The sequence below is a fragment of the Pongo pygmaeus genome, chromosome 5, assembly GCF_028885625.2.
Source record: "Pongo pygmaeus isolate AG05252 chromosome 5, NHGRI_mPonPyg2-v2.0_pri, whole genome shotgun sequence".
Taxonomy (NCBI): Eukaryota; Metazoa; Chordata; class Mammalia; order Primates; family Hominidae; genus Pongo; species Pongo pygmaeus.
The window spans coordinates 17830350-17845018 of record NC_072378.2 but is presented as its reverse complement, the minus strand read 5'-3'; the positions used below and the strand labels follow the sequence as shown (position 1 = coordinate 17845018).

Sequence of the window (14669 nt, the reverse complement as noted above, 5' to 3'; positions counted from 1 at the left end):
ACAACTGACATAGAACAGTTTAGGAGCAAATACAACTGACCCTTTGTACAAGCATAACTCAGCTGGTGAGAGTCCAGAGAGTAGCCTCCCAGCTGGGGTGATTTAGTATGCAGGGGGCATTTCATAGATGGAAGAGAGAATGTTGGGTAATCCAGAGAATTGGATAAGAAGGTCAGTTAAGAAAAATTTTTCTTGTAAAGGATGTTAAAAAATAAATGAGCTTTGCTAACCTTGTTAAATTTTTTTAATTGTGTATATATATATGTGTGTGTGTGTAAATATATATATATATGCTGCTTTTTTGTTCTCCCCTTTACTCACCTATTTTTTATCCTATCAAATCCCATTTTCTTCAATACCTCCCTTTCTTTGTCCACATTTATTCCTTAGGGTGTTTGTTGGCACCCAGAAACATCATTTCACTTGTGTTTAGAGGGGTGAATAACAATAGCAATAGATAGTACAACCCTGAGCATTGAATCCCAAGCACTGTGCCAATCCCTCTACATGCACTAGGTGATAAGATTGTCAAAGCACCCAGTCAGGTAGAAACTATTACTGCCCCCATTTTACAGATAAGAAAACTGAGGTTTAGCGAAGCCCTGCTCCCTATGAGAGCACTGAAAGCATTGGTAAATATGGATGTTAGTTAATGACATGTATGCTGGTGAAAATTTTATGGATTCTACTCCAGCCTATGGTGCTCCTCTCCTCTTTCATCCTGAAGAGTCATTCAATATGACTCCTAAGAGAGTCATATTGAAGTGCTCTGGCTTAGAACCTAGCCAGGAATACTACTAAAATTACCCTCACTCCTGTCAGAAGTTCTCTAGGATCCTTATATTTGGTTTGGGCTTTGTTTTAACCTCGCCTCAAATACTATAAATATTGTGCAGCCCACAATCCAGAAGAGATGTTGAGTTGGGTCTGCTTCTTTATCAGAGAGAGGGGGTATAAAACACCATCAAATCAGATAGAAATGAAGGTTTACTTTGTCAGCAGTTGTTTTATGGGAAACACCCTCGTGTGTGACTCCAACACACATTCTCTGTAAGACATTCTTCACAGGTGAGTGGCTTTATATTCTTTCTTCATTCTCGGAACTAGTGCCGAGGGCAGCGGTTGCATGACTTCCTCCTTGGTGAATCAGCCACTTTGTCCAGCAACAAAAAAAGACCATGCTCATGGCCAGCCCCAGTGCTGTTGCTGTGGTGGAAACATCCATCTGGATGAGTCAGCCATGCCATGCTGCAAGCCAGACTTCCAGACTAACACTGATAGCTCTTGGATGCTACAGTGGAAAATGTGTCCGTGGTCTACCTTTACCCTCATGGCCTGGTTTCTTGGGATCCTCTTACCAGGCACCTCAATGGCAAACTTTTCTGTAGTTGATTAAAACTTAAATCTAGAAATACCAAGTCAAGCCTTACAGCCTCAGTTTCTTTATCTGAACTCTGTAGTTTTTGGTCATTTAACTTAAACCAGGTTTGAAATCACTACATATGAGAATTTTTGAAAGCTGCACTTCCATATACCAAAGATTTTTGAGAAAGGAATTTATTTAAACCTCATCCAAGCTGGGCATTCTTCACCCCTTCAGGTATGTGAGAAGAACCTGTCTGGTCTTGTGCTGTCCAGGTGCTCTGATTTGGAGCTGGGCCACCTGCCAAGTCCAGACTCATCAAAATCGCTGTGCCTGTCAGCCCTGTTTAGAAGTGGAAAAACACCCTCACAAATGAGTAGGCCCAGGAATTCCAAGTCATAAATAGTGAGCCCAGCCTTTATTTTTTTTTTTTTCCTCTCTCTCTCTGCTCTGAATCCAAAGAGAAGAGACAGGGAAAGGAAGGAAAACTGGGGGCTCAGTTTAAACTGATGAAATTATTGATTGTGTTCAAATATTGGATGCTTTTCTACGTAGTTACTTTAGAAAAACAAGAAATACTCTGTGCATATGCCAGGTCTGATCTATGCATCACCATGCTTAGTGTTTTATTCAGCCATGGGCCATAGGTGTCTGCCTTGTTTAATGCAGATTTTAAACAAGTCAGGGCTTATATCCTCCCATTTCATTCTCTCACTTTCTAGAACACAGCCCACTGTGACTCTTTTATCCTGTGCCTCTTCAGTCATCAGATGTTGGGCATAGGAATGATAGCTGCATTTTTCCTTCCATCCCTGGTTTCTTTCTTGCTGTAGAAAGAGATTTGCCTTGGTTACCCATCTCCCAGTACACACACGGTAGCTTTGAGCCTATTGCTGCTGTTCTAAGTAGGGACAGATTATGCACAAGTGTGGACACCCATGGGTGTTAGCTTTTCAAAGATCTGTGTCAGGCTGGGTACAATGACTATAATTCCAGCACTTTGTGAGGCCAAGGTGGGAGGCTCACTTGAGGCTAGGAGCTCAAGATCAGCTCAGACAACATAGCAAGATCTTATCTCTACTAAAAAATAAAAATAAAAAATTAGCCATATGTGGTGGCACACACCTGTAGTCCTAGCTACTTAGGAGGCTGAAACAGGAGGATTCCTTGAATCTCGAGGAGTTAGAGGCTGTAGTGAGCTATAATCACACCACTGCACTCTAGCCTGGTGGAAGAGCAAGACCCTAATCTCTTTCAAAAAAGAAAAAGATTCATATCGTATGTGACTCAGGGTTGGGTGACTCAGGTCTGTGACTTTGCTTGTAGAAATTCCATACAGGAGCTTTCTCTGCTGTTCTGACATTGTGTTATGGGTTACTTTGGGCATGCCTGCGTTTTAAGACTTGTTCACATGATTATAGAAGGTCTAATCATAAACCCCAGAGGAAATTGGCATTGTGGTCATGGTTATTAACAAGTGAGGTCAGGCTTGCCCTGTGAATTTGCTGCACCAGGCATGTGGAGCTAACATCTGCAGAGTGGCCACCGCCTTTTTGGCATCGGTTCTGCTGAAAAGTCACAGGCCTCTTGGATTTGACAATGTTATGGCTCTGCTCGGATTGTCTGGGATAGAAACAAATACTCATAGATCCTCCTGCTTCCCACGGGACTTACGAACCTTCGCTTATGGGCTGGTGTGCTTTCCCCTAGACAAATAGCACCTCATTCTATTTGAGTGTAAACTGTAGTCGGAAAACGTTTAGGGTGGAGATATTGCGTCTTTTATGGGATCCACCCATGCACTGTTTGAATTCCCTGATTCCCACCACTCAGCATAAACAGCTCCTTTTTTCATGAACTGAGGTTCAAAAAGCAGTTGGCAAGATGTCTTTTCCTATGCTGAGAAAAGGGACTGTTGTGTTTAAAAAATAGAAGTGAACAAAGCAAAAAAACAAAACAAAAAAAACAAAAATCCTTCAGTCTTTTGGATAAACTAGGGTCTCTTTAAGAGAACATATGAGGGTTCTTGATATTTTATATTTTCTATTGCAGAGTGAAGTGTAGCCATCATCTGTGTTTCACTGAGAGCTGATTGCAAGAGAGGACAGAGACTGTATCAACAGTCATAGTGCCTTTTAGGCTTTGGTTGACAATTTGGCCTTTTTTATCATTCTTTTTACTATATCAGTGGTGCCCTGAAGGTCACCGAACCAAAGAATTGGTTAAGTATAACTCCGGCCAGGGGTTTACACAGCTGAAAAGGCACCAGAAGGGCAGAATAAGGGGAACTCTAGAACCTGTCCCACTCACAGTTTTGCTGATACAGTTTTTTATATTGGGTTTTTTTTTTCCCTGTACCCTTCTATCTCAGTGTTAAAAAAAAAAAAAAAAAAGTATTTTTCTTATAATAGACAATATGGATTAGCATACCCTGGCCCAAATAATGATACTGTTCCTTCATCTCATCATGTCCATGCACACATGAACACACACCCCACCCTTTCTGTCCCCCACCCCCTTAAATGTGAGAGTCACCACCATCATATTTGGTCAGTAATATTTTTTAAATGGGACCTCTGTGGGAGCTAGAAAAATAGTGATAATTGGTTCCTTCAAGAAATCTTTCTAAGAACAAGTATGTTTTCTTTTTAATGTTTTGTTTTAAGAGATAGGGTCTTGCTCTGTAGTTCAGGCTGGAGTGCAGTGGCACGATCATGGCTCACTCTAGCCTCAACCTCCTAGGCTCAAACAATCTTCCACCACCATGCCTGGCTAATTTTTTATTTTTTTATTTTTTTTGAGACAGAGTCTCACTCTGTCGCCTGGGCTGGAGTGCAATGGCGTGATCTCGGCTCACTGCAACCTCCACCTCCCGGGTTCACACCATTCTCCTGCCTCAGCCTCCCGAGTAGGTGGGACTACAGGCACCCGCCGCCATGCCCAGCTAATTTTTTATATTTTTAGTAGAGACGGGGTTTCACCATGTTAGCCAGGTTGGTCTCAATCTCCTGACCTCGTGATCCGCCCGCCTCAGCCTCCCAAAGTGTTGGGATTACAGGCATGAGCCACCACACCTGACCTTTTTTCTTTTATCTTTGAAATTGGATTATGCCACAAAATTGTTGCAAAAATGAAGGAGCTATCTGAAGGAAAAATAACTAGATAATTACTTTTTCTTTGCAGTAAAATGAATTATAGTTGATTAAAGACTTAAGAGATGATAATAATAGATAATAACTAAAATATATTCTAGATTTATACTGGCCACATACCATGGTAAGTGCTTTACCTATATTGGTTTATTAAACCATCCCAGTAGCCCCCTTAGGTAGCAACTATTAGTCTTATTTTACCAATAAACTGGGAACCTTCCCAGTGTCACATAGCTGGTAAGGAGTAAAACTCAGGTTTGAAAGTCAAATTGTAAAAAACAGTGGTGGTGCGCATCTATAATCCCAGTTGCTTGGGAGGCCGATGCAGGAGGATTACCTGAGCCCAGTCATTTGAAGCTGCCGTGAGCTATGATCCCGCCACCACACTCCAGCCTGGACACAAAGCGAGATCCTGTCTCCAAAATAAATAAATAATGACAAAAACAAAACTAGAAGAAAATATGGGTGAGTTCTATATAATTTGGAGGTGGAAAAGGATTTGTGAGGCATAACACATATCATAGGCAGAAATCATGAAGGAAAAAAGAAAAGATTTGAATATGAAAGACCAGAAGCTTTCGTATGACCAAGGATAATGTAAGACCGATAGGCAAATGACAGACTGGGAAAAAATATTTATAACATATAAGATAGACCAATGGTTAATATCCTCAATATATAATGAGGATTTTAAAATTAATGAGAAGGAAAGCAATGGCTAGCCCAAGGACTTAAATAGTCAACTTACTAAAGTTAATACAAATGTTAACAAGTGTTAGTTAACAAGTGTTATACAAATGAACAATAAATAGAAGAAAAATTATCCAAACAAGAGGCTTTTTTTTCCTACTGACTCAGTCAGAACTAAGAAGAATGATCATAGGGATTGTTGTTGAGAGTGTTGAAAGTAGAGACTCATGCATTTTTAGAGAACTTGGAGATTTGATTTTTTGAAGTTTTGCCTAGTAAAGTCAATAGGAAACTGCACAGAGGTAAACATGTAAGAATAAATATTGCAGAAAAATAAAACGAAATAATCTAAATAACCATAGTAGGGAACCGATTGCATGCATTATTCATACAATGGAAAGCTGAGCTCCTGTTAAAAATGCTAATGTTGATGTGTATTTGTAGAGATGGGAAAATGTTCATTATTTCTTGTCTTGAAGCAGAATGCATTGTCTTTGAGACACAAAGCCATAGTAATAAAATGTATTCCAGTCTCTCTAGACTCCAGTCTTGCATAAATTTGTAAAAATACATGGACAATGAAAAATTTTTTCAGAAACATAGTATTGTTTTCAATTTTTTATGTTGTTTTTCTCAGATTTTTTCTTTTCCAATTATGAATAAAACTTTACTAAATATGATAAATTTGAATTATATTCTATCTGCCAAAAATAACTGTAACTAAAAGAAGTTGACTATATTTGAAATCACATGTATATATTTAGTGGAAATCAGAGAGACTAGTTTTTATTTTTTTGTCACATATATTTTGTTGTAATGTCCAGGAGGATACTGTGGGTATTAGTAAAAATGTGATTTGTAATTTTTATCAAAATTACCTAATTAGTACCTACATAGTGTGTTGACGCATCTATTCATACCCCATTGGCTTATTTAACAAAGGCCTACTATAGTCTTATGGGATTCATTAGAATTTCAAAAACAGTCATACTTTGACCAAAGTGTAAACTAATACAATTAAACGTTTATGTTTAAGTTCAAAGAACAATTTTTTTTTTTTTCTGAGACAGAGTCTCACTCTGTCACCTAGGCTGGAGTACAACAGTCTTCTGATAACTTATTGTCACTGATGAGGGAAGAGGCTCCCAATTAAAAATGCATTTTTCTGGGAACAGCAATATCAACACAGGAATAATTCAGTAAATACAAATGCCTATTGCGTGCCAGGCACTCTACTAAAATGCAGCAACTACTGTTTTCACAATCTAGCAGTAAAGGTGAACATGAAAAAAAAATTGTGCCAGCCAGGCACAGTGGCTCACGCCTGTAATCCCAGCACTTTGGGAGGCCAAGGCGGGCGGATCACCTCAGGTCAGGAGTTCGAGACCAGCCTGGCCAACATGGTGAATCCCCGTCTCTACTAAAAATACAAAAATTAGCCGGTCTTGGTGGTGGGCCCCTATAATCCCAGCTACTTAGGAGGCTGAGGCAGGAGAATCGCTTGAACCCAGATGGCAGAGGTTGCAGTGAGCCGAGATTGTACCACTGCACTCCAACCTGGGCGACAGAACGAGACTCCATCTCAGAAGGAAAGAAAAAAAATTGTGCAGCGTGATGAGTTCTGAGAGTCTGTAAAAATTATCCTGGAGACCAGAGGTGAGAGCAACTGATTCCCAGTGTCATGCAGCATGAATTACTGATGATGAATGGAATCAGCCTTGACAGTAGGGAGTCACTATAAGCTGATGCAAACCCTGCCATTCACTGATAATGAGATCTTGGGCAAATGACTTAACCATTTCAAGCCCCAGTCAGCTTATCAGTCATAATTCATACCTACTCTACCTGGGTATTGTGAGGATTCAGTGATATAGAACATGTAATTCCAGCACTTTGGGAGGCCAAGGCGGGTGGATCACGAGGTCAGGAGTTCGAGACCAGCCTGGCCAATATGGTGAAACCTCGTCTCTACTAATGATAGAAAAAATTAACCGGGCTTGGTGTCGCACACCTGTAATCCCAGCTACTCAGGAGGCGGAGGCAGGAGAATCACTTGAACACGGGAGGCGGAGGTTGCAGTGAGCCGAGATGGCACCATTGCACTCCACCCTGGGTAACAGGGCAAGACTCATCTCAAAAAAACAAAAACAAAACAAAACAAAAAAACAAAATATATAAAGTACATTGCCAGCGGGACAGTTGATAAAAATTATCTTTGCTTTTCCTTAGTAGCATAAATAATAAAAGAATACAAGTTTAATAGATTAAATCATGTCCTGTTTAGTATTTGCAACAATTTGGTCATACACTAAACTGAAATTTACTCTTGTATTTTTTTTTTTTTTACATTTTTTGTAGAAACAGAGTCTCACTTTGTTGGCCAGGCTGGTCTTGAACTCCTCTCCTCAAGCCACCCTCCCACCTCGGCCTCCCAGAGTGCTGAGATTACAGGTGTGAGCCACCATGTTTGGCCTACTCTTGTATTTTTATATGCTGGGGAGTTCTTTGATCATTTCATTTATTTTTCTTGCAATTTTAGTATATACATCCTGGTGGTTTGTTTCATTTACATCATAAACCTACTTCATACAACTATATAGCAGTCATCCTTGTTTTTCCAACTAACAATCTTTAGTTTAAAAGGCCATTCCTACCAAGGAAAAAGACACGTTGTGATTTACTCTTGAAAGAACCTAGGAAAATAATTCCTCCTAATTCCAGCGTATTCAGCATCAGGAGCAGAAACCAGAAGTACCACATTTTACTACCTGATATGGGAATAGATATACTAGATATTAACTTTAGGCTCTAAGAAGCCATAATAAAATCTCTTTGACCACAGTGCTTCTCTGCAATTGAGTCCTTTCATCAACTCAAGCTGTTGGGGTTTTTTTCAAGTTACTAAATATGAATTGAAATCATGAATTATGGTCAGGATGCTTGACTTAGCCAACTCTTGAAGTCTCTTGTCCCCACCCTCACCCCACTCCCTTCCTGGGGGCTGGTTAACCAGTGTGGAAGATCAAACAGGATTGCTCCATTCAGCTGCTTGTGCCAAGAATGTATTGCTTTTAGAATGCCTTCAAATGGCACTTAGGTCTGGCTGAGGACCACAAGCAATCCTAATAAGCCTGGGCACAGGCTGGATTTAATTCTGGGTCTTCTCTAATATAGGCCTTGGCTCCAGATTTAAGGCCTGCCTTTTAGCACGGGGCTTGGGAACATACGTAGAATAAGGAAGGTCCTTTGAGAAAACATATGAGAAATAAATATTAATGTGTATGAAAGATCACGCACCAGAGTGGTCAGGTATTTTCTTCGTGAGCACAAGACTATCATACTTGACTATAACATAAAAGCAATTTGTGAAGCAGATAATAATTTTGATTATACCTTATTCTTCTCTGAATATACGCGTATTTGCATACGGATCTTAAGGTACTCTTCACAACAGACCTGGCTGTTTAGAAAAGGTTCTTCCGATTACACCCATTTTTAAAAATCCACATATTCCACCAACTTGTTGGTGGAAGTTACCAAACATCTATGCTAGATGGTAGAAGTTAGCAATAGAGAAATAAGGTTAAATAAATTTGGTATATTTTTTTCCAATCCATTTTTTACACTTTAGCATTCATAGATCTCTCTCTCTTTCTCTCTCTCTCTCACACACACACACACACACACACACACAACTATTTGACATAAGGTTTTACATTATATGTACAGTTCTGAACATGGCTTTTTTTTTTCACTTAACAATGTTTTTTTAATTCGAGCATTATTTACACATAGATGTGGGTGTTGGGGGTTTATTGTTTTTAAAAAATGTTATGTAGTATATTCCACCATATAAAACAGTCACACTTTACTTACTTTCATACTTACGGGCATTTAACTTGATTCCCATTTACAGTATTATGAACAACACTGCCATGAACATCCTTCACAGGGTCCTTTTTGGGAATGTGTTTCTAGAACAGATGCTTCCCAGTGGGTCAGACAGTGGAGGCATACTCCCTTTTCTAGATACTGTCAAGTTTTCCTTTAGAACGTCTGTACGCATTTATTCGCCCACCATATGCCTGTAGCTTATGACGATACCTATTTCCTCAATGCAGCAATATTTGATGTTGTCAGAATTTTATTTTTTGCCCGCCTAATGGTTGCAAATTGTATTAGTCTGTTTTCACACTGCTATAAGGAACTACATGAGGCAGGGTAATTTGTAAAGAAAGGAGGTTTAATTGACTGACAGTTCCGCATGACTGGGGAGGCCTCAGGAAACTTAGAATCATGGTGGAAGGTGAAGGGGAAGGAAGGCACATCTTACATGGCAGCGAGAGAGAGAGAAAAGAACTCAAAGGAAGCCACACACTTTTAAACCATCAGATCTTGTGAGAACTCACTATCATGAGAATAGCGCAGGGGAAACTGCCCCCATGATCCAGTCATCTCCCAACAGGTCCCTCCCTTGACACATGGAGATTACAATTCGAGATGAGATTTGGGTGGGGACACAGAACTAAACCATATCACAAATACTATCTCGTTTTGTGTTGAAACACTTTTAAGAGTCTCATCCTGCAATCATCATATATCATAGTATAATAAGAGACTCCTAAAATCAGATCTAAATTTCCATAAAAGAAAAACATAAAACCAAAAGCTTATGTTGTGTTACATTATTTTCAAATGTAAAAGGAACTATCATATAAGATAAAAATGTTAAATTGACTCATTCTTTCAACATTTATTAAGCATTTTGTACTAGGTGCTAGGATTATGAAGATAAGCAGGTTATAGTTTTGGGCATCAGGGAGCTCTCATTCCAGTGGAGGAAACAGGTAATTAAACTAGTAATTTCTGCAAATGCTGTAATAGTGAATGTTCTAAGGACTATAAGAAGACAGGAAGGAGAATATAAGTCTAATTGTCTTAGTGATACAGAATGAATATTAGAAAATCACCAAATTCAAAGAGTAGCAAATACTGTCCTTTTATGTGTTTAAAACATATTGTCACTAATTTACTCTTCAGCCCCGCTCTGCCATAGTATAGTACATGACACAATGCCCCCAAGAGCTGCAGTGTGATACAGAGATTCACGAAAGAGAACTTGTCCCCCACTCCCCCTGTGGGGACACAGGTGATGGGTGCCTGTGAATCTACAAACAGCAGCTGAAGTTGTCAATCCATCCTCAGCAACTAACGGTTTTTAGCACTTGGCATGTACAAAAACACCAAGCTAGGTGCTGAGGGAGATACCAAGGTGTGTATAACATGGTCTTGTTCAGTGGCAGTTCAGAATCTAGCTGGGGAGATAAGGCAATTCATGTTTAATGACATTGTAGATACTTAGTCATAAGAAAAAACAACCAAATTTGAATGCTGCTTCCATATGGCCCACTCACAATGGAAAGAAAACTTTAATATCTAGAGAAGTGTCTTAGAGGGAAACAGTGTATCCAGGTACTGAGCTGTAGTTTAGAAGTGTGGATGAAACTGCATATATCAAGCTCTTAATACACAGCCCTGTACTTAGTAGGCACTTGGTACACTTTTAACATTTTTTTGAATTGACATAATATTGTTATTAACACAAATATGTCAAGAAAAATTATTCTTTTTTTAGTTTTTAATATTTGTCTTTTTTTTAGGTCAAGAAATGGTTTTCAAGTGCCTTGGGGAAGGAATTCTTGAAAAAGCCTTTCAGGGGTATAATGCGTGTATTTTTGCATATGGACAGACAGGTAAGAAGTTGCTTTTATAGTCTAGATGTGGGGGATCATGCCTATAATCCCAGCACTTGGTGAGGCTGGGGTGGGAGGATCTCCTGAGCCCAGGAGTTTGAGACCAGCCTGGGCAACATAGTAAGACCCGTCTTTATAAAAACTAAAAACATTAGCCCAGCGTGGTGGCACACCTGTAGTCCCAGCTTCTTGGGAGACTGAGGTGGGAAGATGGCTTGAGCCCAGGAGTTTGAGACTATAGTGAGCCATGATCACACCACTGCACTCCAGCCTGAGCAACAGGGTTTGAGGCTAAGTTGGCCACTCTTCTGCTATGTTACCATGGCCAGTATATGGGGAAATCTTGTGTGGTTGAAGCCTCTACCTGTTCTTCTTTTTGCTTGCTGTTCTCCAGGTTCGGGAAAATCCTTTTCCATGATGGGCCATGCTGAGCAGCTGGGCCTTATTCCAAGGCTCTGCTGTGCTTTATTTAAAAGGATCTCTTTGGAGCAAAATGAGTCACAGACCTTTAAAGTTGAAGTGTCCTATATGGAAATTTATAATGAGAAAGTTCGGGATCTTTTAGACCCCAAAGGGTAAGTTAGTAGTCAAGATTAAGTGTAATAGGGGGAGATAATTTTAAATGATTCTAAAGTTAAAATTGGAAGTGAATATGCGTATTTAAGCTCTTGGTGACTACACTGGTTTTCATTCATTTACAGAGAAATCATCAGCTTCTCAAAGCCTGTTGGTATACCCAGTGTTTATCCTACATTAATGTATAAAGTTGCCTATGTATGCCCTTTGAAAAGATGTTTTTACTATTGGTATTATTTTTTTGCCACCATGAACTATTCATAAAAATTGAGTTAGGAATAACACATTAGTTCTTCTATTTACATTGGAAAGCAGCACTAATGTGTTAAAGGTAAAAGGGTTGAAGGATTGAAACATCCCAGCCAAGGCAAGCAATGCCCTTCCCTGGCTGTGCATTGGAATCATGTAGGAAACGTTTTAAGCATCCACTTGCCTGGTGCCCACCCATAGAGACTGTATTCAGTAGACCCAGGGTGAAACCCAGGGATCTATATTTTTTTAACTAGGTGATTTAAAAATATATTTATCTGATTTATAGAGGAAGGGGGACCATTTACTTTTTCTCAATTAAAAAATTTGGGGCCGGGTACAGTGGCTCATACCTGTAATCCCAGCACTTTGGGAGTCCAAGGTGAGCAGATCATCTGAGGTCAGGAGTTCGAGACTAGCCTGACCAACATGACAAAACCCCATCTCTACTAAAATTACAAAAATTACCCGGGTGTGGCGATGGGCATCTGTAATCCCAGCTTCTTGGGAGGCTGAGGCAGGAGAATCACTTGAACCCAGGAGGCAGAGGTTGCAGTGAGTTGAGATCGCGCCACTGCACTCCAGCCTGGGGAACAGAGGGAGACTCCGTCTCAAAAAAAAAAAAAATTGTACTGATTTAAAAATAGTATCTATTTATGAAAAATTTGAAAAATAGGTAAGGTGTAAGAAGAAATAAAAATGACCTATAATCTCACCATTCAAAAATAATCACTAAGGCCAGGCGTAGTGGCTCATGCCTGTAATCCCAACATTTTGGGAGGCCAAGGTGGGTGGATCACTTGAGGTCAGGAGTTCGAGACCAGCCTGGTCAACATGGTGAAACACCGTCTCTACTAAAATACAAAAATTAGCCGGGCATGGTGCTGGGCACCTGTAATTCCAGCTACTCAGGTGCCTGAGGCAGGAGAATTGCTTGAACCCAGGAGACAGAGGTTGCAGTGAGCCAAGATCATGCCACTGCATTCCAGGCTGGGCAGTAGAGTGAGACTGCATCTCAAAATAATAATAATAACCACTGTTACTACTTTGGTGCATTTTGACCAAAATTATGAGTGACAAGGAAGTGACCCAATCAAAGAAAATGTTTATATTTACTCTTAAGAAGCTGTTAACTATTTAATGCATACAAAAGAACATCTATAACACCTGTAAGGCGTAAAGAGTAATAAAAACAACTGCTACCTACATTGGCTTAATAAATGGAACATGACTTAGTCAAAAGTACTCTAGCTAAAATTAAATAAATAAATAAATAAATGGAACATGACCAATAATTGTGAAGCTCACTATATGTTCCCCTTGGATCCATTTTCTACCCCTCCCCAAGGTAACAGCTATTGTGAATTTTGTGTTTAGCATTCTCTTCCTCTTCTTTAGCATTTACAAATAATTTTGCATAATTTTTAACTTTGTATGACATCATAATATATGTGTTCTTTGGTGATTTGTTCCCCCGACCATGATTCATTTATTCTTATATATGAAGTGCTAATACATTTTTACTGTTGTCTTAGCATTTCATTGCATGGTTACATCAATAATTCATCACTTTCTCTGTCTGTTGTGTGGTTCCTGCTTTTATCAATACAGTGCTGCTCTGAAAGCATTGTTATACAGGTTTCCTGCTGTATAGGTGCAGGAGTTTCTAGGTAACACATCTAGGGGTGGAATTGTAAGTCACAAAATACTGAATCTCCAGTTTTATTCAATAGCACAAACGGTTATCCAAAGTGGTTGTACCAATTTCCACTCCCACCAGCAGTGTACAAGAATTTCAGATACTGGACACCATCACAGGCACTTGATATAATGCTAAGTTTGCTTTTTCTTGCTGCTGAATAGCGTTATAGAATCTCTGGCAAGCAGAGTAAGCTGCGTACTGGATCGCGTGCATATAAGTAGCTCACTGTCACATTGAATTCTTCGTCTTTAAAATAAAGGTGGTAAAGCCTACTTTGTAGGGATGTTATGAAATTAAACGGCATAACTGAAAAGTGCTTCAGGGAACAATGAATGCCAGGACTTTGGGATGCATTCAGTGGTGCTTCTTAGCTCCTTTTTCCCATATATTGGTGATGCTAAGCAATGACTCTTAATTTGAAAGATGATTAATATGTGATGCCCTGAAAAAGATGGCATACACAATATAGTCAGTATATACATAGCTTTGCTTTTAATCTCCATTGTCTTTTGATAAACTGTTCAAATGGGTTCCAAACCAGGTTTATTATTTAAAAATTCAAAAGAGCTTTAAAATTTTCATTAGCAGAACCAATTCTAAATATAGTACAAACATCAGTAATTATAAACAAACTCTGTACTATAATCTCACTTTCTGTATAAAATAGTGTAAGCATAGAAGTAGCATAAACCAATGCAGACTTAAAATAGAGTTTAAACATTTTAATACTGTCTACTACTAATTCAGAAATTTTGACCGGGCCGTGGTGGCTCACATCTGCAATCCCAGCATTTTGGGAGGCTGAGGCTGGAGGACTGCTTGAGCCTAGAAATTCAGGACCAGCTTGGGCAGAATAGTGAAGCCACATCTCTACAAAAAATATAAAAATTAGCCAGGCATAGTGGCATGGGCCTGTAGGCCCAGCTACATGGGTGACTGAGGTGGGAGAATCACCTGGGCGGGAGGTTGAGGCTATAGTAAGCCGGGGTCATGCTACTGCACTCTAGCCTGGGTGACAGAGTGAGACCCTGTCTCAAAGAATAAATACCATTTTAAGACATTATCTGCTGAGAATATGCTTATTTATGAAATAGCCTAAAGGTTAATTTGATCTGACATGTTTTTTGGTTCCCTTTTCCCTCGACCCTCCCCAAAGTATAACTGACAGCCTAACCCAGTAAGGT

General features: G+C 39.5%; 1 protein-coding gene across 7 annotated transcripts in view; it reads left to right on the top strand.

Moving 5' to 3' along the window:
* The window catches only part of KIF13A (kinesin family member 13A), a 234154-nt gene that overhangs the window by 126494 nt on the left and 92991 nt on the right, over positions 1–14669 (top strand). For all 7 annotated transcript variants that reach the window (XM_063665845.1, XM_054490482.2, XM_054490485.2 and 4 more), the window contains exons 5-6: positions 10866–10958; positions 11353–11533. In XM_063665845.1, coding sequence (XP_063521915.1) covers positions 10866–10958; positions 11353–11533 — 274 coding nt within the window. The remainder of the gene's footprint in view (positions 1–10865; positions 10959–11352; positions 11534–14669) is intronic.